Source organism: Lithobates pipiens, unplaced genomic scaffold (assembly GCF_037356315.1).
Source record: "Lithobates pipiens isolate NorthernLeopardFrog02 unplaced genomic scaffold, aLitPip1_a1.2 Scaffold_1, whole genome shotgun sequence".
NCBI classification, from domain to species: Eukaryota; Metazoa; Chordata; class Amphibia; order Anura; family Ranidae; genus Lithobates; species Lithobates pipiens.
In genome coordinates, this window is record NW_027507685.1 from 6,721,021 (window position 1) to 6,746,706 (window position 25,686).

At 41.4% G+C, this 25,686-nt stretch overlaps 1 protein-coding gene across 1 annotated transcript in view; it reads right to left on the reverse strand.

Annotated features, from left to right (window-relative positions):
* Window positions 1–2,219: 2,219 nt before the first annotated feature.
* The window catches only part of ZC4H2 (zinc finger C4H2-type containing), a 28,670-nt gene continuing 5,203 nt past the window's right edge, over window positions 2,220–25,686 (reverse strand). Inside the window, exons 2-5 of the mRNA XM_077476317.1 lie at window positions 13,224–13,395; window positions 7,268–7,440; window positions 5,330–5,492; window positions 2,220–2,825 (exon numbers count right to left, since the gene is read on the reverse strand). Of these exons, the coding sequence (XP_077332443.1) occupies window positions 2,712–2,825; window positions 5,330–5,492; window positions 7,268–7,440; window positions 13,224–13,395 (622 nt within the window). The 3' untranslated portion in view covers window positions 2,220–2,711. The remainder of the gene's footprint in view (window positions 2,826–5,329; window positions 5,493–7,267; window positions 7,441–13,223; window positions 13,396–25,686) is intronic.

Sequence of the window (25,686 nt, forward strand, 5' to 3'; positions counted from 1 at the left end):
AGATATCTACGGTAGCTACAGGTAAGCCTCATTATAGGCTTACCTGTAGTAAAAAGTGGTTGTAAAGGGGTTTACAACCAATTTAACACCCAAATTTAACAACCAAAAAACACCTGTTACAAAATAACCTGTTCCAACCCTAAGCATTCACCTGGCTCTTCCCTCCGCTCCAGTGCTGTATGGGCTGCAGCACCGCTCCTCTCACTTCCTGATCTCACAGGATACACAGAGAGCAGAGGGAGCCTATGGCTTCTGCTGCTGTGAAACTCCTGTGGGGAGGGCACGGAGGGGTTGTAAGGGACTGCTCTGTGCAATACCATTGCACAGAACAGTGAGCGAGACGTCTTTTTAATTTAATGCAAAAACAAAACATCCTTTAATTAACACAACTAAGGTGCTGCCACAGGCTCTCTTTAAGAAAGACCAGCTATGACTGCCCTTTCCTCCCACCTGCTCCATTTGACCACATGTCGACCAGCGCACAATGATATACGTCGGCACAATGGCACGGCTGGGCAAATGGGCATACAGGTACGTCGCCTCGAAGAAGCGGCGTTGTGGGCACATGCTCAGTGACCCCCCGGGTCCTTTGAACTTGATATCCGCCATCGTGTCACAGAGTGGAAAAATGGGGAGATACTTTTGTATACAAGGCATTTCCCCATTCTGCCTAGTGACATGACAGAGATCACTGCTCACTGTCATCAGGAGCAGTGATCGCTGTCTTGAGACTAGTAGCTCACCCCCCCCACAGTTAGAATCTGTCCTTAGGACACACTTAAATCACCCCCTAGTGTTTAACCCGTTCCCTGCCAGTGTCATTCACACAGTATTCAGTGCATTTTTATTGCACTGATCGCTGTATAAAAGACAATGGTCCCAAAACAGTGTCAAGTGTCCGATGAGTCTGCCATAAAGTCGCAGTCACAATAAAAATTGCAGATGGCTGCCATTACTAATAAAAAAATAAAAAACAACAATAAAAATGCCGTAAAACGATCCCTTATATTGTAGACGTTATAAAACTTTTGCGCAAACCAATCAATATGCGCATATTGCAATTTTTTTTTTACCAGAAATATGTATCAGAATACATATCGGCCTAAACTGAGGAAAAATTTTGTGTACAATAAAATTATATATATATATATATATATATATTTATTATATATATATATATATATATATATATATTTTTTTTTTATTTTTTTTTTTATTATAGCAAAAAAAATTTTTTAATTGTCGCCGTTTTTATGTTTATAGCACAAAAAATAAAAACTGCAGAGGTGATCAAATACCACCAAAAGAAAGTTCTATTTGTGGGGAAAAAGGACGTCAATTTTGTTTGGGTGCAATGTTGCACGACCACGCAATTACCAGTTAAAGCGACACAGTGCCGAATCGCAAAAAAGTGCTTTGGTCAGGAAGGGAGTAAATCCTTCCTTCTGGGGCTCCAGTGGTTAAAGGGATTGTAAAGTAAAAAAAATAACAAACATGTTATACTTACCTCCACTGTGCAGCTCGTTTTGCACAGAGTGGCCCCCCAAACCTGCTCTTCTTGGGTCCCTCGGCGGCTGTCTCTGCTTCTTCCCGCAGGTACTTCTCACTTTCATGCGAGCTCCCTCGCATGGCGAGAAGCACCTGCGGGCGTCCTCCCATGATACAGCCGCTCGCTCTATCACACGGCCCCGCCCCCGCCCGTCATTGGATGTGATTGACAGCAGCGAGAGCCAATGGCTGCGCTGCTTTCAATCCATCCACTCCAGCCAATCAGCTGGCGAAGAGGGCGGCGGGGGCGAGCGTGGGACTTTCGAGGGGTCAGGTAAGTAAAAACGGGGGGACTGGGGGTGAACGCAGTGTGAGATGTTTTTTCACCTTAATGCATGGAATGCATTAAGGTGAAAAAAACATTTACCTTTACAACCCCTTTAAAGAAGCCCTTCGAAGGCTTCTATGAATAGCTCCACCCCTCCATTCAGAGATCCCTTCTCATTCACAGAAGCTCTAGTTCGGCTTCTATGAATGTAGCAGCCAGGAGGAAAAGGTGGACACTACCAACAGAGGAATCAGAACAAGGGACACAGCCTACTGACTGTAAGGTATGTCCCCTGTGCTGATTTTTCGGTTTGTGAATTTGGCTGCACTTTAGAAATGACTCATTTCTATACCATTAATATGACAAAATTAAAACCCTCTCTTACACACAAGCACACAGTACATTTTATATGAACAGCTTCCATTTTATTTAACTGACCCATTTGCTTACTAGAAACATGAAACTGAAATGCTGGAAAAGAATTATTTTGTAGCAGTCCGTTTGTGTTCAGTAATAGCACAGATATCCTCTGCTAGCAATGGAAAGCTTTGTTCAGAGAGCATAAAAGTGAAAATAGCACCAAAAACGTCAATAATTCAGTTTTCTTTCTCTTTAACAAAAAAGGTACAACAAACACTGGGAATGTAGGATTGTGGCAAAGTTACAGCAAAACAGCAGCCATATTAGTTTTGGCTTTAGTTAGCAGCTTGGTTTTACATTGTAACTGTGCCATCATAATGAAACAAGCCCCGTTGTGCTTACAACACACGAAATAGAAAACACCACACGTTTAGTTCAAGTTTGCACAGGAACTGGGGCAATCACGGTTACATTGGTACTAGACGGAAGTTGGGGTAAAAGGAGTATTTGGGCTTGAAGCAGGAATCAGGTCATTCTATTCATCCTGTTTCCGTTTTGGCTTCTTTGGATTCCGAGAACGGCTTTTTGCTTTACACAGTGGGCAGATTGGTGCATTGCGGTGTATCTGCTGGTGGCAGGATAAGCAGGCCTGGAAAAGAAAATATAAAATAATAAGTACCATTTTAAAAGAAGGAAAGTCACATCAATAAGAAAAGAAAAAAAAAAAAAAAAAACAGAAGGACCTAAACAGTAGTTGAATAAAGAAATTCACCTATTTGCGACTGCAATGAGACTATAGACATCCAAATGTAAAATTCTCCTTGCCGCGAGAACATAAAATTAACCTTGCAATTAGAGAACCAAGAACGTTTACCTGTGTGTATACCTCGTTCTCAGATTCACCGTTTAACAGAAAAATTACTATTATCAAGTTAAAGTGGCTGTAAGCCTCAGACATGAAATCTGAACATAGTGTACCCTTCTATAGTGTGTACTTGTATCAATTAAGAGCACTAAGTGTAATTCTGTCTGTTGCTACACTACTCTGCTATCAGCATGAAATCCTTCTGAAAAGTTTTCCTGACACCAAAAGAAAAAAAGGTGACAGGGGAGGAGCTCCAGCTGATTGACAGTCTTAGCTCTGTTCCTGTGTGCTGTGATAAGGGGGTGCGTTCCTTCCCTCCGAACAACTCTCAGAACTCTCCTCACTGAGCTCTGCGCCACCTGTTTTGTGATGGCTCAAACTTTATAAATTCTGGACCTTGAACAGCTGTAGAAGTGAGAAGACTGCAGATAAACAGGTACAAATTATGTAGGAGGATTTGTCTCATCTCTGTGGTCAGTCACTTCCATGGGTATATGTAAGAGAGTTTACAACCACTTTAAATGTCTTTTTTTTTTTTTTTTTTAAATAAATATATTATATATAAATATATATATACACACACACACACACACACACACACACATATATATATACATACATACATACATTTTTTTTTTAATTAACATGTTATACTTAACTGTTCTATGCAGCCCAGGTCCTCCTCTTCTCGGGCCCCTCCCCGGTGCTCCTGGCCCCACCCTCCTGCCAAGCTGAGCCTTTGCTCTGTGTCCCTTTCTCTCCTCATTGGCTCACTGACCGATTGACAGCAGCAGGAGCCAATGGCTCCGGTGTGTCTCAGCTAATCAGGAGGGAGAGTCCGGGACAGCCCGGTCATGCTGGATCGAGATGGGGCTCAGGTAATTATTAGGGAGGCTGCTGCACACAGAAGGTTTATCATCTTAATGCATAAAGATATAAAACCTTCTGCCTTTAGAGTCACTTTAACCACATGCCGACCAGCACACGACAGTGTATGTTGGCACAATGGCACGGCTGGGAAAATGGGCGTACAGGTAGGTCCCCTTTAAATTGGGGCATTGTGGGAGCTTGTGGGAGCCGCGTACTTCGTGACCTTGCTCACGGGTCCCACAGACTATGCCAGCCAGGGGCCCATGGAGTGGCAGAACGGGGAGATGATTATGTAAACAAGGCATTTCCCTGTTCTGCCTAGTGACATAACAGGGATCTACTGCTCCGTGTCATCGAGAGCAGTGATCGTTGTCATGTCAGTGGTAGCCCCCCCCCCCCCCACACATAGAATCACTCCCTAGAACACACTTAACCCCTTGATCGCCCCCTAGTGTTTAACCCCCTTCCCCTCCAGTGTCATTTACACAGTAATCAGTGCATTTTTATAGCACTGATCGCTGTATAACTGACAGTGGTCCTAAAATAGTGTCAAAAGTGTCCGCTATAATGTGGCAGCCATGATAAAAATCACAGATCGCCATTACTAATAAAAAATAAATAATAAAAATGTAAAAATGGCATAAATCCATCTCCTTTTTTGTAGATGCTATAACTTTTGCGCAAACCAATCAATATAAGCTTATTGCGATTTTTTAACCAAAAATATGTACAAGAATACATACATATCAGCCTAAACTGATGAAGAAATTTGTTTGTACAATTTTTCGGGGATATTTATTATAGCAAAAAATAAAAAAACTGTTTTTTTTTTTTATTGTTTTGTTTATAGCACAAAAACTAAAATTCGCAGAAGGTGATCAAATATCACCAAAAGAAAGCTCTATTTGTGGGGGTGCAACGTCAGTAAACAACGCAGTGCCGTATCGCAAAAAGTGCTCTGGTCAGGAAGGGGGCAAATCCTTCCGGGGCTTAAGTGGTTAAGTGACAGATACTAATGCTTGATCTAAGCTTTTTAAGCTTGATCTAATGAGCTAAGCTTAAAAGAAAGAAAAAAAACGGCCAGGAACGAGACCAAAGAACAAGACTTACAGTAGTGAAAAGGAATAAAAGAAAGCTAATTTAAAGCCCAACTACATACATTATAATACAGTGCTGACAGTACCACCAGGGTACCATGAAATCACAATGCAATGATGCAAACAGAAGCACTGACATCTTATTAGAACCACCCTATGCAAAACACAGGACTGTTTTCCACGGGGAGAGTATCTGAACAGAGAAAAAAAAAAAAAAAAGAGACCCCACCTGACATTACCTGTCTGAAAACAATGATAGACTTAAGAATAGGGGGGGTGAGGGGAAAAAAAATAAAAAAAATAAAAAAAAAAACAGGATACCTTCATAGGAGGTGGTTGTTGCCGAAAGGTGGCCGTCTGTCGGGTGTCCTGCTTTCTAGCTACTTGTAGCTGTTGCGCTGCTGCAGCTGCTGCTGCAAGGGACTCTGGTATAGGTGGTTCCTGGGGCTCTGTTTGCCATTCAGCTTTCTGTTTTTCAAAGTAGCTGCAACAAGACATAAGAGCAGAAGCATTTAATGATGTACTGAAGAAAAAAAAAATAAATAGAAAAAACAGGAATTTAAAAAAGGCTTTGCCAGTGCCTGAGATTTTATTATGGGCAAGCAATATTACTGATATGTCGTGGTGGGGTTTTGTAATAAATGGAACATTTAAATAGTTTGTAGACTGTGCATTAGGTACGGTATATAATTTTTTTCAAAACTTGGAAAAAAAAACAAACTGTGGTGTACGATAATTACAGCAATTAACCAGAAATTAGATTTCATATACTTAAACTAGTCTAGGCTGCTGAAAACTACATTTTGTTTGACTGCCACAGGTTACTGCACACCATGATATTCAATTTCCCTAGTAGTTTAGAATTTTCATGGTTTGAATTACACATAAGAAAAGAAAAAAAGTCAGTAAATTCACTCTCTGTGGTGTTGCTCTTTTCGGCCAGCTTAGAGTGTTTATTATAGTAAGAAGTCATTAAAAAACAAAACAAAACAAAAAAAAAAACACACAAACACTAATTTCTTCATCCTACCCTCATGACCTGGCAAAGGGCTAGTGCTTGGCAGGAGGGCACAAAGAGGAAAGGACTAGGTCTACATTGAGGTGGAAGACTTGTACACCCTTAGGAAGAAAAGGGGGTTTTGGGCACAAGACTACTTTGTGCTTGTAAAGAATGAGAAATCGATACTTAGAAGATAGAGCTGCTAGCTCAGGGACACGCCTGACAGATGTGATGGCAACCAAGAAGGCTACTTAACATTAGTGATCATTCAACATTTGGTTCAAGGGGTGTTTTCTGCAGGGTAGAGAGATTCAGATTAGGGTCCCAAGGAAGAACAGGGTGTTGTAAGGGACCCTAAGAGAGCATATCTGGCCTGTTTGTAGGAGGCCAGGGGTCTACTCCTAGCAGTCTGAGTATGTCTGCAAACCAGGTTCTCCTGAGAACAAAGAGAATCACCAATTTCTTCTCTCTCTCCAGGTTTTGTGGAGCAGTCAAGGCAGAATGTAATTTTTTTATTTATAAAAATAATTCTTTAAAGCGTTATTAAACCTAGACACAAACATTGATATTGCATGCAGGTAAACAATTCTTAGATTCAATGGCTGCATTTGGTTTCTTTTTTAGGCTCTTTCCTTTATTTGCACCTGGTGATCCTGACAGGAAGTCTGTGATTTTTCAACAGATGTAGCAGTGAGAGGGTTGAGACAAACCATTTACCACTGACAGTGTGCTTTCAATGATCAGCTTTTATTTATGTAAAGCCTTTCTCTCAAACGGGGAAAAAAGAAAGTTTGCTGTAACTGCTTATAAAAAGTGTTATCCGGAGTTTGGCTTTAATGTGTTAGAGTATCTAAATCTGCTAGTCCATCTAACAGTCCCCTCTCCCAGACTAACAATGCTGCCGTCCAAACATGCCCCCCCCCCCCCGTGCTCCTTCATCCAGTGTGGGGGTGATCTAATACAGGAGGTGCATTACTGGGCAGATCATTAGGTGAAAACAGAGGGGGAAAAACGCTTAAAAGAAAACTAATGCAACCACTACATGTAATGAGTGATAAGCTGCAATATATTACATTTTTGGTTTTAGAGTTTAATACCAATTTAAATATTTTAAAGTTACAGGATAGGCGTTTGTTATTTTTCTTAATATAATATCACTCAGAGTGTAAATGGTGCAATATACTATATGTGAAAAGAGAAATTAGAAATCATAAGCAAGTATAAATGTCAAAAGGATATATGGCAATACTCGGACTTACTCCAAAGACAGCTTTTCCTCCTCCTCACACAGGTCTGGTAGTCTCTGTAGTCCTAGAGTCATTCTTAGTGCATCCACGTGCTCCTTCAGTGGCTTGTACTCCTCATGTAGGCGACGTGTAGACTCCAAAAGTTTGTTCAGGTCATTTTCTGACTGTTTGATTGTGTTTTCCATCTACAGAATGCAAATCAATAACAATTACAGTTTCAATTAAATTACCAATTGCACAGTATCCTGAAAAAAAAACAATTTTTATTATTATTTAGTAAAAATACATACAATGCTTCCTCTCATTGGCTGGATTGGAGAGACAGACAGATGCCATCACAATCTCCACCTCAGCCAATCACAGGAAACCTTGTATTCATTGAGGGCCAGTTCACACCACGTGCAGTCCAGTGCGTTTTTGTTCTGCATCAAAAACGCATGGAAGGTTATATGGTTTTCAATGGCATAGTTCACACCAGTGCTTGCAGTTCCAGAGGAAAAAAAAACAAGTAGAACATGCTGCATTTTTCCTGCACTGAAACACTTAGCCCTTGTACACACGGTCAGACATTCTGACGGAAAATGTCCGATCGGACCGTGTTATCGGATAATCCGACCGTGTGTGGGCTCCATCGGACTGTTTCTGTCGGAGTATCCGACCGACAAAGTTTTAGAGCTGGGCTATAAAACTTTCCGACAACATGATCCGATCGGACTTTGTCCGATTGGGTGTAGAGAATTCCGATCGGACAAAGTGCCACGCATGCTCAGATCAAATTCCTGGACCAAAGCTATTGGCTACTAGCCTGAACGTAGTCCCATTGTAACGAAATAACGTCATCACGTTACGTACGATTGGATTTTCCGACAACTTTGTCCGACCGTGTGTATGCAACACCAGTTTCGGACAAAATCTGATGGATTTTGTTGTCGGAATGTCCGACCGAGTGTACAAGGGCATAAACACATCAAAAATACACCTAAATGCACCAAAAAAATGCACTGCAACTTGTCCTCATTTACAGAAAAAAAAAGGAAGTACTGGACTGCATCAAAAACGCGCATGCAGAAAAGCACCTGGAACGCATCTGGACTGGGTTTCTATCTTCTAAACTGGCCCTGATAAAAATTCAAAGGCTTAATGTTTCGGCCCACCCACGGGGCTTAGTCATGGAGGTAAGGATATCCCTGTGGTAGGAAGGATATACAGTATAATACATCATGGGCCAAGGTGGCGATTTATTATCAAGCAAACATGTGAAGACTGAAGAGGGGGAGAGGGAAGGAGGGCGAACTGGGGTGCCTCACGACTGAAAAAATAGAAATGGATTTGTATAGCTAGCAGCCACTTCTGGTTTTCTTCATGTGTGGCAAATAATGGATCATGTGTTGGCATGAATTTTAAAGTGCATCTGACTCCCAATCAATTAACAACTTCAATACCGGGCACTTATACACCCTTCCTGCCCAGATCAATTTTCAGCTTTCAGCGCTCTTGCATTTTCAATGCCAATTACACAGACATGCTACACCGTACCCAAACACAATTTTCATTGTTTTTTTTTTCACACAAATAGAACTTTCCTTTTGGTGGTATTTAATAATAACCACAGGGTTTTTTATTTTTTGCGACACAAGTGAAAAAAAAAAAAAAAAAAAAAAAAAGGGCGAACATTTTGAAAAAAAAAAAACAAAGATAGAAAAAAAAATAGTTACTAGGATAGAATTTCGCAAATAAGTAATTTTTGTTCATAAATTTGGGACAAAATGTGTTCTTCTACATATCTTTGGTAAAAATAACCCAAAATAAGTGTATATTATTTGGTCTATGTGAAAGTTAAGCTGGCCATACACCATACAACTTTCTTATTCAGTTTCCTTTAGACTTACCTTCAACTGCGTAGTAGAAGGACCTGCCTGATTGCACACAAATTGAAAGTGTTTAGATTTGACCTCATATTATATGGTTTTGGTAAATCTATAGAAGAAAATTGTATAATATATGGCCAGCCTTAGTCTAGAAGTTATGGTGCAAATCATTGAAAATTTAATACACCTGATGGACCGACGGCCTATCTCAATGATGGCGAACCTTGGCACTCCAGATGTTTTGGAACTACATTTCCCATGATGCTCCAGTACACTGTATAGTGCATGAGCATCGTGGGATATGTAGTTCCAAAACATCAGGGGTGCCAAGGTTCACCATCACTGGCCTATCTCAACTCTTGAGGCCCTGAAATGTCAGGAAACTGAAAATACCCCTCAAATAACCCCTTTTTGGAAAGTATATTTAGTATAAAGCCCCATACACCCTACCAGTTTTTCTGCTGAGTTTTTCCTTCAGATTTACCAAAACCATAAAATATATGTGGTCAAGAAGGCCCTTCTACTACATGGCAAACCTAAAGGGAAAAAAAAATCGGCAGAAAATCTGATAGTGTGTATGGGGCATTAGAGGCATAGTGAGTTTTTTGAAGTTGTCATTTTTTCCCCACAATTCTTGGGAAAATAAAGAAATTCTTTTTTTAATTTTTTTTATACACAAAATTGTCATAACAAGTTATTTCTCACACACCGCATATGCATACTTAAAATTACACCCCAAAATACATTCTAAAATTTCCTAACAACCTATCACACTTTGGAAGGCACTGGAGCACCAGGACAATGAAATTGCCCGCAAAATGACCCCATTTTAGAAAGAAAAAACACCCCAACGTATATTCTATGAGGCATGATGAGTCTTTTGAACGGTTCATTTCTTTCCATAAGTCTTCGAAATAAGTGGAAAGAAAATGAAATTTTTTTTATTTTTTATTTTTTTTTTTACAGAAAGTGGTCAATTTATATGATATTTCTAACACACAGCATGTACGTAGCAAAAAAAATAAAAAAAATAAATCACACCCCAAAATATATTCTTCTACTCCTCCCGAGTATGGCGATACTCCATGTGTGAGAGACTTTTACACAGCCTGGCCACATACAGAGTTCCAACATTGAAGTAGTACCTTCAGGCATTCTAGGAGCATAAATTACACATCTCATTTTATTCCTTCCTATTGCACTTTTGAAGGTCCTGGAGCACCAGGACAATGGAATTATCCACAAAATGACTCAATTTTGGAAAGCAAACACCCCAAGGCATATTCTATGAGGCATGGGCTGCAGGTAGGTACTCGGGTAATCTGATGGGCTGGAGACAGGTACTCAGATGGGCCAGTGACAGGTACTCGGTTGGGCTGGTGACAGATCCTCTTTATTAGGGAGGGGGGCAATCGATGTGATTGGGTGTACATTGTAACTGGTAACTAGATGTTACCAGAATCTCCTCCTCACACATGATCAGTGTGTGAGGAGGAGAACCCGGTAACAGCAAGTTACCGCGACTGGCTGACAATCTGTGACCGGCTGTGATTGGACACAGTTTCATTGGCTCTTTACCGCGATCGGGGATGGGCTGTGTCAGGGTGACAAGCCTCGTCCCCGATTTGCACACTGAGCACGAGGACAGTGCATGTGACTGGCTGTGATTGGACACAGCTGGTCACGTGGTAAAGAGCTGATTTCTATTGACTCTTTACACTGATCTGGGACGGATTGTGTTCCGGGAACATGCCTCACCCCCCGGGGGCCCGCAGGAGCGTTGGATAGCAAAGGACGTCATATGATGCCCGTCCAGGGTGGCAGAGTGCTTCTGCGGACGTCATATGACTATAGGCCAGTAGGGAAGTGGTTAAAGAGGAAATTGGAAAAATGTAAAAAGTACCCCTCTCAAAAACTAAAACAAAGTAAAAATAAGAATAAATATAAAGCATGACCAAAACTAAAAATAGAAATTAAAAAAAGTTTAGCAACTGAAACGGAACGTCCCACACTCTGCTTGAGTGCTTCCATCATATACCACTTCCTCCAGTCTGAATATAGATATTAGATGTTACAGCCGCTTGCAACCAAGAACTAGGCAGTACTCGTTTTGGCTGCTCAACTGGAACATGAATTTTTTATTTAAACAGAGGCACACAAAGATATACACTCAAAGAACAACCCCCCTTTCTTTGCATAATGACACAGGGTGAGGTAGACTACATTCAGTAACAGACACACAGGTGTATTTAAACTTCTCAGTAGACTGTCCTATCAGCAGGGAAAGCTGTTGGCGGAATTCCTCCCTCCCTCACAGCTAATCCTGGGAATTTCTGAAGAGTCTTGCAAAGTTAGTGTCCTTGTCCAAAGTTGATATTGGAAATGTGATCCCACATTCTATCACACTCTTCTCATGGTCCTACCAACATATATGGTACATGCTACAAGGTAGACCCCCCAAACTTTTTTTTGACAATTAACCAACTGTTTAAGGTTGGTAGAATATCCATTTGAGCAGGAGGTGATAATGTGTGGATCACCCAGATATCTACAGTTGGCACACTGTTGCTCTGCATCTAAACATGCCCATTGTATGTAACCATGGATGTATTACTGTTCCTAGGTAACAAATCCTGTTCCTTGATCTACTTGAACCTGATTTCAGAGTTTTGCTCCCAGTCAGGTTTGGTTATTAATTGGGACTAATCTACCCACCTCCCCTTGGATACCATGGCAAGGGAGCTGCCAGACTGCATAAAGAGGATTAAAATAGTGAACACCTTTACCTACCTAGGTGGTAAAGTCACCAAAGAGTTTCAGTACCTTACGATTAAATTTCTACCCACTACTGACCAAAATTCAAGCTCCAAGTCCAACAGCTAGTGTACAGTGGACATAGAAAAGAATCACCCCCCCCCCCCCCTTTAAAATAATCACACTTTGTTGCTTTGCAGCCTGAAGTGAAAACAGACACCGTTTTTGTTTTATCCAGCTGTTTTTACCTAGTGTAACCACATTTTGCTTTAGTTAAAACCTTTAGTCTGCTGGGATAGGTCTCTACTAACTTTGCACATCTAGACTATGCATCATTTGCCCGCTCTTCTTTGCAGAACTGCTCACGTTCAGTAAAATTTGATGGTGACCGTTTGAGGCCTGCAGTCTTCAAGTCATTCCATAGATTTTCAATGGGGTTTAAGTCTGGGCTCTGACCTTTCTCTCCTTCAACCACTATGTGGTTATTTGTACTTTGAGTCATTGTCAGGTTGGAACTTGGAGGGTAAACCTACTTCCCACTGGCAACTTTCTGGCAGAGGGCAGCAGATGTCCCTCAAGAATTTGATGGTATTTTGCCCCATCAATTTTTCCTTCTATCCTGACAAGTGCTCCAGTACCCGCTGCAGAGAAACACCCCCATAACAGGATATTACCACCTCTATGCTTTACTGTAGGAATGGTGTTATTTGGATGGATTTTCGCCAGACATCATTTGGCGTTGAAATCAAGTAATTCAATTTTAATTTAATCCCATCTGACCGGAACTTTTTCCATGTAGTATCAGAATCTTCAAGGTGCATTTTGGCAAAGCTCAGTCATGCCTACACGTGGCCCTTCTCACAATCCTCCCTTACAAGCGACATTTGTGGAGAATTTTATATTGTTGTCACATGACCACCCTTTGTCATAAATTCCTGCAACTGCTTCACAGTTGCTGTAAGCCTCTCGGTAGCCTCTCTGACCAGTTTCCTCCTGGTTCTTTCATCCAGGCTGGAGTAAGGTCTTGATCCAGGCTGGGTCTGTGTTGTACCAAATACCATCCACTTCTTAATAATAGACTTCACCGTGCTTCTAGGCATTGAGAAAGCCTTTGAAATTTTGTATCCATCTCCTGACTTGTGCCTGTCCACAATCTTATCCCAGAGATCTTTTGACAGTGCCTTGCCACCCATAGTTGATGGTTTGCTTCAGCTGCACTACCAAGAACTGAAATGCTCCAGGAAAGCTCTTTTCATGCTGAGCTAATCAAAACGCATTGAAAAGAAATGTCAGAATTGGCCTGGCTGGGAACTGGTTAAATGTACTTTAATGGCTCTAATACATACCACATTAATGTCAGCATGAATAAGCCTCAGTTCTTCTACATGAGCCATCTTCTCTTGAAGTAAAAGGTCCATTTCTTGCTTGTACTCTTTTAGATGTCGTTCCTCAGACTCCAAGGACTCAAACTCAGCTTTCAGTCTGGCCTTGATCTTCTCCATCTGAAGAGTCTTGTTCCTGGAAAGAAAAACATCATTACATTTATCAGACATCACAATTTTGATCTGTCAGTAAAGATTAATTTAATATTTCATGCATAGTATTAATTACCAATACTGATATCGCTTCACACCAAGCAGTTTTCTGCCCGCTGCTTCTTTTAATCTAATGTTCCGACCACAACTAATTGTTTATTAAAAAAAAAAAATAATAATTCTGAAAAGACAACCTTTAAAAATTGCTGTGTAAAGAAGGAAAAAAAAGGAAAAAAGCAAGAAAAAAAAAAAAAAAAACACCACAGAGCCCTCTATAGTGTAAAATTGATATGGGGATCAAAAAAAAAAAAAATTATGTATGAATTTTCAATCAACACTGGTTTGTCTTTGAAACCATGTAAGTGGTCAGCAACCACATGGTTGCACTTGTGAAGAATGGGAGAGGAAAAAAAAAAAAAAACATTCCCCTCTACGCGATCAATGTACATTGCTGGGATTTTAACAAAATTTATTGCAGAGTCCTACCGTTTGTTATTCTGAAAAAACAGCTGTGTCCATGTGAATCCAATGGGAGTAATTTTATTATCAATCAGTTGCTGCACGTGCAGGGCTCTGGAGGAACATCTCAGGGTCTACATCCCTTTTGGAGCATCTCACCAAAAATGACATTTGAAATCTGATTTGTTTCTCAGTGCAGACTTCTGGGAAATTCAATAAGTCAATCACACAGGACATTTTATATCTGGGGGGGCGTTCTGTACACCATCTGTGTACAGAACACCTCCAGGTAGGCAGGTACTGAAGTGTATTTTACAGAAAAGAACAGAGCTACAGATTGAAGGGGAAAAGTAATATTTAATAACCTTAAATTACAATAGGACTTGTGTCGGCTAGTGATGTCAAACCTTGGCACCCCAGATGTTTTGGAACTACATTTCCCATGATCCTCATGCACTCTGCAGTGTAGATGAGCATCATCGGAAATGTAGTTCCAAAACATTTGGGGTGCCAAGATTCATCTTCACTGGTATAGGCTATATTTTCTAATTTGGGGGTGGCAGTAAAAACATGCGGTCACGCGTCCCCCTGACGACGTGCATTTGCATGAAACACATTGGGAAAAGAGCTACACGCTGACATCTTGCCGCCACTCCCATGCTTGGAACTGGTGGCTCTCCTTGTATGTGCACCGTTTTATTTGTCATGACAATTGTTTTACTAGCATTTTACCTTTACCTTTACCTTTTACCTAGCAAGGAGCACATGGAAGGTCATGGGAAACAAAATTAAAGAAATTCCCAACTTAACTCGCCAGCCAACCTTGTATTAACCCAAGAGTATGCGTTAAAAACAGAGGTATAGTAAGCACACATTTGGAAATACATGCGTAAGCTGTGGAGGACACGACAAGGCACCCCATTATTGTCCCCAGTCCTAACTCCATACATTTTTGAAAGCCTCCATAGTAGAAGCACATGTATTATAATAGATAGGCAAAGGGAGAGTGAGCCAACACCTCCTTAAAAAGGCACAGGGGCACACGGGACACCCAGCACAATGGCAGCAAAGGTGTCCAGTGCATCCCCTATGCCAGGAATCTGCAATTAGCGGACCTCCAGCTGTTGCAAAAATACAAGTCCCATCATGCCTCTGCCTCTGGGTGTCATGCTTGTGGCTGTCGGAGTCTTCTTATGCCTCATGGGACTTGTAGTTTTGCAACTAATTGCAAGGTCCGCTAATTGCATATCCCTGCCCTATGCCAACGGTACAAGCAAATGGTCACTGACCCCACCTATAACTGGCCTTTGCAGCAAGAAGCGCATGGAAGGGCAATGCCTGTAAAACAAAGCCAGAGAAAATTCCCAGCTCAACGCGCCAGCCAACTTGGTACCAACCTGAATTGATGGCACATGTTTTATTCTATAGTTGGAGGCGCTGCTTTATTTTCTTTGTTGGTTTGGGTACTGTATATTTACCTTTTGCAACTTGCCCATTTCTTTTCTTTAGCGCTGACTCCCTGTTTATGTTTGCAATAACATAAGTGTTAGAGGCCTATCCTACACATCATTGGATGTGGACCTCAACTTCACCCTACAAGCGAAAAATGTTTGAAAATAGGATGTTTCAAAATTCGCCTGACAACTTTGAAAAAACGCCAGTGTGATCTCCTTTGAGTCACCTGGGAGGACTGTAAACGCCACAGAGTGGAATTCCCGGATATCATAAAATACTACTATGTGTCTCATCTCAGATTAGTGCTGTTCTGGTCTGTCTTATACTCTTATAATTAAATAGTCAAAGACAAACATTTGGGATTGCACTGATGCATTGCAACTCCATGATTTGGGGCCCAGCCACTGAGTATAGAGATATCAATCTAATTACCAAATAGAAGTTTACTAAAGAGATCCAGAAAACATGTCAGATGAAATTAACACAGATTTCAGATGCCTACCCTGTGATGTTATTCCTCTACACACCACCAGCCATCCTTGATAGCCTCACCCACCATATGGTGATGGAAGATCCAGACGGCTGCACTCCAACAATCCACTTTATTCGGTATAAACATTTAAAACCAAATGATGGATAGAACAAGTACAGTAGGGGACAAGCAGGTAGAATGGGTAGAATGGGTCTACCTGCTTGTATTCCATCTGTCATTTGGTTTTAGGGCCAGTCACACCAGATGCAGTTCCGTGCGCTTTTCTTTTTTTCTACGCTAAAAATGCACGTAGTTTGTTTTCCATGTATTCCAATGGCTCTAGTTCGCACCAATGTAGTCAGTTCCAGTCAGTTTCTGCACCGGAGAACCATTGGAATACATAGAAAACACTGTGCATGCATTTCTAGGGCCAGTTTACACCACAAAAATGCACTCCGGATACATTCCGGATCCGTTTATGCTTATAGTTCACATCACGCGCAGTTCCAGTGTGTTTTTGATATAGTTTGCTAGGTTCCAGTACAGTTCTGTGCAGAAAAAAAAAAAATGCAGCACGCTCTACCTTTTTCTGTACCGGAAACTGACTGCACTGGTGTGAACTAGAGCCATTGGAATACATGAAGAACAGTGCATGCATTTTTAGTGCAGAAAAAAAAAAAAGTGCACGGAACTGCATCTGGTGTGAACTAGCACTTAAAGCGGGAGTCCGCCGTTTTTTTTTTAAAAGCCAGCAGCTACAAATACAGCAGCTGCTGACTTTTAAAATAAGGACACTTACCCGCCCAGCGCGCCCGCGATGTCGGCACCCGAAGCCGATCTCTCGATCGTCACTCTGGTGCTGCCGCCGCCATCTTGGGTATGGGAATCAGGAAGTGGAGCCTTTCGGCTTCATTTCCCGGTTCCCTACTGCGCATGCGCGAGTCGCGCTGTGCAATAAGGATGGACCCGCTGCCTCTGGGATCTGTGTGTTTCCCAGCAGGCAGCGGGGGACTTTCGGAAAGGGGCGTAGATCTACGCCCCTTTCCGCAGAGAGCTATCCCGGAAGTGGGTGCAGTTACCTGGATTATCCAGGTAACTGCACCCCCTCCCCCCTGAAAGGTGCCAATCGTGGCGCCGGAGGGGGGGGGAGGATTCCAATGAGCGGAAGGTCCACTTTAGGGTGGACCTCCGCTTTAATGTTAATACCGAATAAAGTAGACTGTTGGAGGGCAGCTGTCCGGATCTTCCTTTTTTTCCATTGTGCAGCACACAAGCTGGGCTGGCACCTGACTTGAGATGTTGTGAAGGGATCATTAGAGGCTACTCACCTGGAGCAGCGATACAGAGCGTTGATGTCAACGTATGGTGATCCCATGGATGCTTAAAGTGGTTGTAAACCCTTACAAACCACTTTGACCTACAGGTAAGCCTAGATTAAGGCTTACCTGTAGGTCCAAGAACTATCTCCTAAACCTACACGGTTTAGGAGATATTTGCCAAAAGACAGGCACCGCTGTCTACGGCGCAGGCGCACTGAGCGTGCCACTGTTAACGGCAATGTGCCGCGAGTGTCGGCTCCCGTGCGCATACGTGGGAGTTACGTCATAGCGGCTCCGTATAATGACAGCGCCGGAGCAGCGAGAGCCACCAAGAAGATGGAGGCTCCGTACACAAGGGGACAGCGGTGACTTCGCTGGCTCCTGTGTCAGGTAAGCGACACATAATGGACTACTATGCGATGCATAGTAGTCCATTATGCTTTACCTTTGCAGGGAATCAAAGAGGAAGTAAACTCATCAGGGTTTACTTCCTCTTTAAGTTCCTCTTCCACATAGGCAATCTCAGACGCCAAGTTAAAATCTTTTGTGTCCTCTACAACCATACAAAAGCAATACAAATTGCCTTTGTGAGCTTTATGCAGTTATATGCAAATTAAACACTTTGCACAATCTCCACCTCCTACCCCTTTTAAAAAGCTTTGCATTACAGGAGCAACAAGCAGGCGACTAATCTCAGATATATACCAACTTGATGACTCCACAGTCTGACACACACCTAAAGCACAACTATGAGACAAAATAGAGACAGATATTGACTAAACAATTTACATCAGAGGAATGGAACAGAATTTGGGCATCAACCCACCAAACCTCTGTTCGCACGATCTATAAGGAAAACTCATTTGAAATCCCTTTTCAAACGGTATCATAACCTGCCTTACTACGTTCAAGAAGTTAAACTTATGGAAACTCTTACAGTAAAAATAAATATTACTCTTGTGACCTTCGAACAGGTGTGGGATCCCTGTGTCCGCATAGACGCCCGGCCATAAAATATATACTGTAACTGACTCGAAAGTTGACCCAGACTCTCGCCACAACCCCACCCCATCATCCTCTCCCTCTTTCTCCCTATTTACTATGGAGATAAGCTTTCATCAATTTCTATTCGGACATCTATCCCCAAGGCGTGTTGCCAGCAGGAGTGCAGCATTTTTAAATTTTTAAATGCACGATATGTACACGACGACTGATCGGTTCCTCTGAAGAAAAAAAGCTCTGGCCACTTATCCTATACAATATTAGGGCTGAAACAACTAATCGATTAATCGGCAACTAATTGATTATGAAATTAAATCGATTACTATTTTTATAATCGATTAATAGGCCAGTAACATAATGGGGTTAAAAAAAACTAAAATTAGCCCTTTAGGCCGGGTTCACACCGCTGCGATGCGGGAACGCCGCGAATCCGCTGCGTTTTCCCGCATCGCATTACTCCCGCCGGCAGTTCACACTGCCCTATGCGGACGGCTGGGAGTGTCAATGATATGTTAATGACACCCCCAGATCCGTCCGCATATCGCAGTGCGATCTGCCGACTCGCACAGGAATCGGATCGCATGGTGTGAACCCCCATGCGATCCGATTCTGTTGCGGACCAAAAAAAGGGTCCCGTGCGAGTTTGCTGCGGGAGCGATGCGAATTCAGCCATACTATCTGTATGGCTGTACTCGCATCGCTACGGAGATCGGATGTGATTTGCGGTGCGAATCACATCCGCATCTCCCCCAGCAGCAGTGTGAACCCAGCCTTATAGTACAAAAAGAGCAAATAATCGCTGCTGTGAATATTACTTTCACCGTTCTACAGTAAAAAAAAAAAAAAAAAAAATGAACCCCTTACAGTAGGGATTATCTGCTTTTTTTCCTACTATAAAGAGCTAATTTTCATTTTTTTAACCCCATTATGTTACCAAACGTCTTAGACCTGGTTCACATCTATGTGTTTATTGGTGCTTTTTGCAGAAACGCACTACAGTTCATTTACATGGTTTCCTATGGGACACGTTTACATCTGAAAGGGTCGGGGACTTTTAAACGCAAAATGGTGCTTTATTGGTTCAATATACTTCAATGGAGAAGCTGCAGAAAAGCATGTAATGCGTTTTTGCAGCAATTTGTGTTTTTTAATCTGCCCAAAGAAAATGCAAAAAAAATGTAGCAATTGCAGTAAAATCACGTGCGCAAAAATCAAAACGCACAGCAAAAAGCACTGCAGAAAAAGATCAAAAGCAAACTGTATAGGTGTGCACCGAGCCTTATGCTGGTCACACAGATCCATTTTCAGATGAAAATATTCAGACGAAAACTCTTTGTACATTCGCTGAATCTAAGAATTTTGCTTGAAATTTTCACTTGTTTTTAACATTCTGTTTTTAAAATGAATGTCATTTCTGAACGAAAACCACAAACATTGTCTGAAAATTCCTTTGACTAAGAAGTTTTCGGTTTCCAAATTTTCCCGTCGCTGTGCTTGAAAATTACGTCAATTTGACCCACTTTTTTTTTTTTTTTTTAGGGTTATTAACCGATCAAAACAATAATCGCCCAACTAATCGATTATGAAAATAATCGTTAGTTGCAGCCCTATACAATATGTGTTGGCAATGCGTGTCGCATTTTCGTACACATGACATAAGACTATTAGGCTATTGTTAAAATGTGGTGTTCTGTATTTCTGTATGAAGTAGAGCTGCACGATTCTGGCCAAAATGAGAATCATGATTTTTTTTTTTGCTTAGAATAAAAAGGATCACGATTCTCTTACGATTCTTTCTTACGTACAATCTTTCACATTATTTTTTTATTATATTTTTTAATTCATTAAAGTAATAAAAAAATAAAAAATAAAAAAAAAGAAATTGCATTTTAAAGATCGCTGCACAAATACAGTGTGACATAAAATATTGCAACAACCACCATTTTATTCTCTATGGTGTCTACTAAAAATGTATATATATTATACTGTAAGTAATTTTGTAGCAAAAAAAAAAAAAAAAAATGTATATTAACTTGAAACCAACAAATGTCAGAAAAAGTTTTAGTGTTTAAGTGGTTAAACTTTTTTCACTAAAGCCGCGTACACACGGGCGTACTGTCTGGCCAACTTAGTCCGCCGAAACACATTTCAGCGGACAGTCCGCTCGTGTGTGGGCTTCAGCGGACTTTTTCAGCGTGCAGTCTGGCGGACTAAGTATTTCGGAATTTCCGTAATATTGTCCGTCAGACTTTGGTTTCAGCGGACAGTCCGCTCGTGAGTAGGCTAGTTGGACGGACTAAGTATGGCGCATGCTCAGAAAGGATTTACACGGCGGAAGGTTGCATTGCTGTGTATTGGACTTCCTATTTCTAGTCCCGTCGTACGTGCTGTACACGTCATCGCGCAAACTTTCGGCGGACTGTTTTGCATCCGTGTGTGGTCAAGTCTGTTCATTCGAAAGTAGGACGGACTGTCCGTCGGATTGTCTGACGGACTTAGTTGGCCAGACAGTCCGCCCGTGTGTACGCGGCTTTACACACAAAGTCTATTCCATTAACAAATTGTTACAATGTTTATACTCAAGTTCAACTGATAAATAAGGTTTCAATTCTTGGCAGACTGCCCCCAGTTTTTCTCTTCCTTTCTTTTGACTGCTGTGGCTTCAGAAGAGCAGAGAGAAGCATAGAAAGAATTGTGAAACACTTTAGTCAAGATTGCGATAACGATTCTTGACGATTAATTGTGCAGCTCTAGTATGAAGCCAAGCCATGTTTTGTTAACTTTTGTATACTTTTTTTAAACTTTATAAGTGCTCATGCACAGGGACGTTTTAAAAAAACTGGCTGCAAAGCTAGCTCTGACACCTGGAAAAATCGGCATTAAAAACACGATTTTTACTGCGTTTTGCATTGGTGTTTTTGCATGTTTTTTAGCGTAAGGGTTAAGTAGCATTTTTTTAAAGAAACATCTCTTGGCTATAGCACTCCCAAATTTCCCACAATGCCACAGAAAACAAAGAAAATAGGTTACGCGTTTATGCGCAATTCGCGTTTTTACAGCTCTAGCTCAGCGCCACGGAACGCACTGGTCCTGGGTTTTTTTTACAGCTTAAAAACGCCTATGCCATTTGCAGCTCAAAAACGCCTAGGTGGGCATGAAGCCATAGACTAACATGGACAGCCCTTTTTAAGCTGCAAAAAAAGCGGCTGTAAAAACGTCCGTGTGCATGAGGCCTTAAAATACATTTAAATTAAAAGTTAGACAAAAAAAAGACAGCTGTTGCACGCATGAACAAAAAGCTAGCCCCTGAGAAATTTTACTGACTAGCAATAGATGGAACTATTTTTATTGGATTATATGAAGACCCAACAAAACATCATTAATGTGAGCTGTTATAGTGTACCATTGCACAGAGCCATGGGGTAGTGCAGCCACTTTGAAATCTGTCTAATAGGTTACTAGCACTGCCAAAACACTCAAACTTTCTTACAAGTCATCCACTGAAACCAAGAATCTAAATACAAAAATCGCTACCTACTGGTACCGCACCCCAACAGTTGCAAACACCATGGGGCGGAATTGATCAAAACTGGAGCAACTGTGCATAGTAACCAATCAAAATTCAGTCAGTACGTTTCATGAACATGCTTAGATATTATAGTGCTGAGATATTTGATGGCTGTGTGCTAAGCATCCCCCTACCCCTCGAGACATTATTCAAAGAACTGTGAATTAATAAACTACAAGTCCCATCTGCCACTGCAGCACAGACATGTAGATATGAATGGAACACGAGTACAGCAATCAGCGCACTCATAGTACACGGACACTTCATTCAGTTCTCTAACTGAAAATCCTGTACAGAATTTCAGGCAAGGAGCTGGAGAAGAGTTTGCATGAGTCAGACTTTGTACCTGAAATCCACTGATCGTAGGCACAATGCTTTGCATGTTCCCGAGGGGGAAAAAAAAAAAAAAAAAACACCACGCACTTATTTTTGGAGGGGGGGGGGGAAAAAAGTGCATTTTTTTTCTTAAAGCAAAACTACACCACACCTCAGCACCACAAACCAGAAACAAAAAGAAGAGGGAGGCTTTCCCCCTTGGCTTCATCTGTAACCTTTTCCATCTTCAATAAAGTTCTAAATTAAACCATCTGTTACTGGGCGCTCTTTCAGACTCACTCCAGTTACTCCAGCTGAAACAGCCATTCAGTCATATCAAAAAGTAGCAGCCCCAAGTTCTCAATTGAGTACATTACCAATGCCAACCCCTGGTCAATGCATTCCCCAAGATGAGAACCTACCACACATGGTTCACCAGTCTAGCGTGGTTTTCTACACACAGGCATTGTTTATACCTGCCATACAAATCAATTTTATATAAAGCATGCATTATTGGATCAGTTAAGCAAAGCCTGTTTAAAACCCACTTCAAGACCACAATACGTATATATTCGTGATGGTTTTGTAGTGGTTTACCATGGTTATGGATGAAGCCAATCTTTCTCATAAGTGATCAGAGTGGTTGATTAGCCACTGGATCACTTTAAGAGGCAGAGGGAGGGGTCAATGTTCCCCTCCCACCACTCAACGGTGTTTCTCAGGCTTACTATCCTCACCGTCAAGCCTGAGAAAGGATCTGGGGGTACGTGCGGCTGGCCACAGAGAAAAGGAGAGACCGGATCATCTCTTCTCACCTTTATGATCTAGGAGGACCGAAGCAACATCGTGACAACATTTCAGGTCTAGGGCGGATGTAAAAACGTTATTTTTTTTAACGCACAAGATCAAGGTTTTTTTTTTTCTTCTTCATCTGATGCTTTCGAACGGTAGAAGAGAGATCTGGGGTCTTCATAAAGAGGATCGATCATCCCCTTTTTTCTATCTTAAGGAATATTTACATTTCTTGAGATAGGGATAAAAAAATAAAATAAAAAAATAATAATTGGTGAATGGGTAGGGGTACAATGTACCCCATACTCATTCACATGGGGGGGCAGGATCTGGGCCCCCCCCCCTTGTTAAATGGGGCTTCCAGATTTTGATAAGCCCCGCCCCACTGGTAGACCCCAACAACCACCAGGCAAGGGTTGTCTGGAAGAGGCTTTTGTCCCCATAAACATGGGGGCAAGGTGTTTTGGGGTGGGGGTGCAGAGACTCTTTGTGACAGCAATAGACAGTGACAGGTACTCTTTAAGAAAAGGTCTGGGGTTTACTAGACAAGCATCTGATCACACAAAGATCCATGTGTTCAGATGCTTTACCAATTTAAAGATGGCATTGTTTACACCCGGGAAACTGGAAGTGAGTATATGGTAAGCACTGGTGCGCTGGCTTTCATTCCGGGAGGGGGGCCCATCCTGCCACCTATAAAAGCCATCCAGCGGCTAATTACCTGCTAGGATGGCTTTTACATAAAAGTCGGACACCAGCAGAAAAGGAATACCGGGATAATGCATGTAGCTGCACTTAAAAATGATGTACATGGTTAAGCAGTTACAGCAATTGTTTTTTACTTTTTTATAGACCAAAGATTGTACATAAATAAATAAGTCAAAGCTGATCATTGTAAGCACCCCTTTTAGTGATAAATGATTTGTCTCAACTCTCCAACTGCTACTTTTGCAGGATATTTTGTTCTGTGGAAAAATAACACGTACTGGCAGGATCGTCAGGTCTTCCGGTGACCCTGCTAGTAAAGAAAGAAAGCCTAAAAAGAAAACGAATGCAGCCACCACATCTAAGCATTGGTAAACTGCAACATAATACATTTTTTTGGGTATAATACCACTTAATCTTACATAAAAAGAAAAAAAAATGTATTTTTTTGTTACCTCTGTGATCGGACTTCCTTTTACAGGGCGGCTATATTCATTATCAATAGTCCCATTGAATGCACAAACCTAGTCACCCTTTCTTGCTTACTTCCTTCACAGCAAGGCCGGGGTCACACCAGTGAGCTGCAGTTGAAGCACAGTAAAATTGCATGTGCGGTTTATGCAGTTTTAGGTGCACTCCCATTGACTTCTATTAAGCCTTGTACACACACACAATAAAAATATCGGACGAATGATTGTCTATTTTTTTTTTTTTTTGCATTCTACTCTCATATGGAAACCCAATAGGTTACTAAAGTTACGAAAATTCTCATAAAACAGAATAAACTTTGGAAGTGATGTAACGTATCCTTTCATTAGCGAGCATGCGTGGTCTTGCTCACATGATTTTTAACAAATACTATACTAATTACATGATAGTTTGTTCTGTTATCATACAAGAACATTTTCATGCTTGTCCCTTTGGATAATTTTGTATGAACTGTTGTGATTGGCTCTCAGAAGCTGTCTACCAATGATCAGACGAACGCTCTGAAAGCGGTATTTTTCATGTGATTTTCTCATCGGGTGTATTAGGCATTAGGCTGAAAGTGCATCAACAATGCAGAATTTTGATGCGCTTCCATGAAAATGCATGGTCTAATAGAAGTCAATGGGGGTGCACCAAAAAAATTTAAAAAAAAATGAACATACTGCAGTGCAGTATTTTTCAACCTTTTTTTCCAGTCAATGCATCCTCTAAAACAGGGGTTGACAAATTTGCTTGGAATCTAGGAGCCAGCTTAAAAAGTTAGGAGCCGGGTCCGCGGCGGCGATCCGGACCTGTCCCTGGCCTGACATGGAGACGAGTGAGGGGAAGATAGCAGCGCCGTCGCCGCCCCCCCTGTCCCCCCCCCCCCGTCTCCAAGTCATTGCCCATAGCTCTTAGAGGGACATTTTATTTATTTTTTTCAAATGACAATTTTTTTTTCAATTGCATTTTAGTGTAAATATGAGATCCGAGGTCTCTCTGACCCCAGATCTCATATATAAGAGGACCTGTCATGCTTTTTCTATTACAAGGGATTTTTACATTCCTTGTAATAAGAATAAAAGTGACACAACATTTTTTTTAAAAGAACAGTGGAAAAAAAAAAAAAAAAAAAGTTAAAATAAGAAGAAAAAATAATAATTTTTAAACGCGCCCTGTCCTGCCCGCATATAAAATCGGTGTTCGAACCACACATAGGAGGTAGCGCCGTGATCGGTAGAGCGAGAGCAATAATTCTAGCCCCAGACCTCCTCTGTAACTCAAAACATGCAACCTGTAGAATTTTTTTAAACGTCGCCTATGAAGATTTTAAAGGGTAAAAGTTTGTCGCCATTCCATGAGTGGGTGCAATTTTGAAGCGTGACATGTTGGGTATCAATTTACTCGGCGTAACATTATCTTTCACAATATAAAAAATAATTGGGCTAACTTTACTGTTGTCTTATTTTTTTATTAACTAAATTATTTTTCCCAACAAAAGTGCGCTTGTAAGTCCGCTGCACAAATACGGTGTGACAGACAGTATTGCAACAACCACCATTTTATTCTCTAGGGTGTTAGAATAAAAAATATATATAATGTTTAGGGGGTTCTAAATAAAGGGAAGAAAAGGCAGGTAATATAAAACACTCAGAGGGAGCTTCATTAGCATTGCTGGTTTGTCATACCAACGGCGACCACAAGAGGGCGCCAGATTCC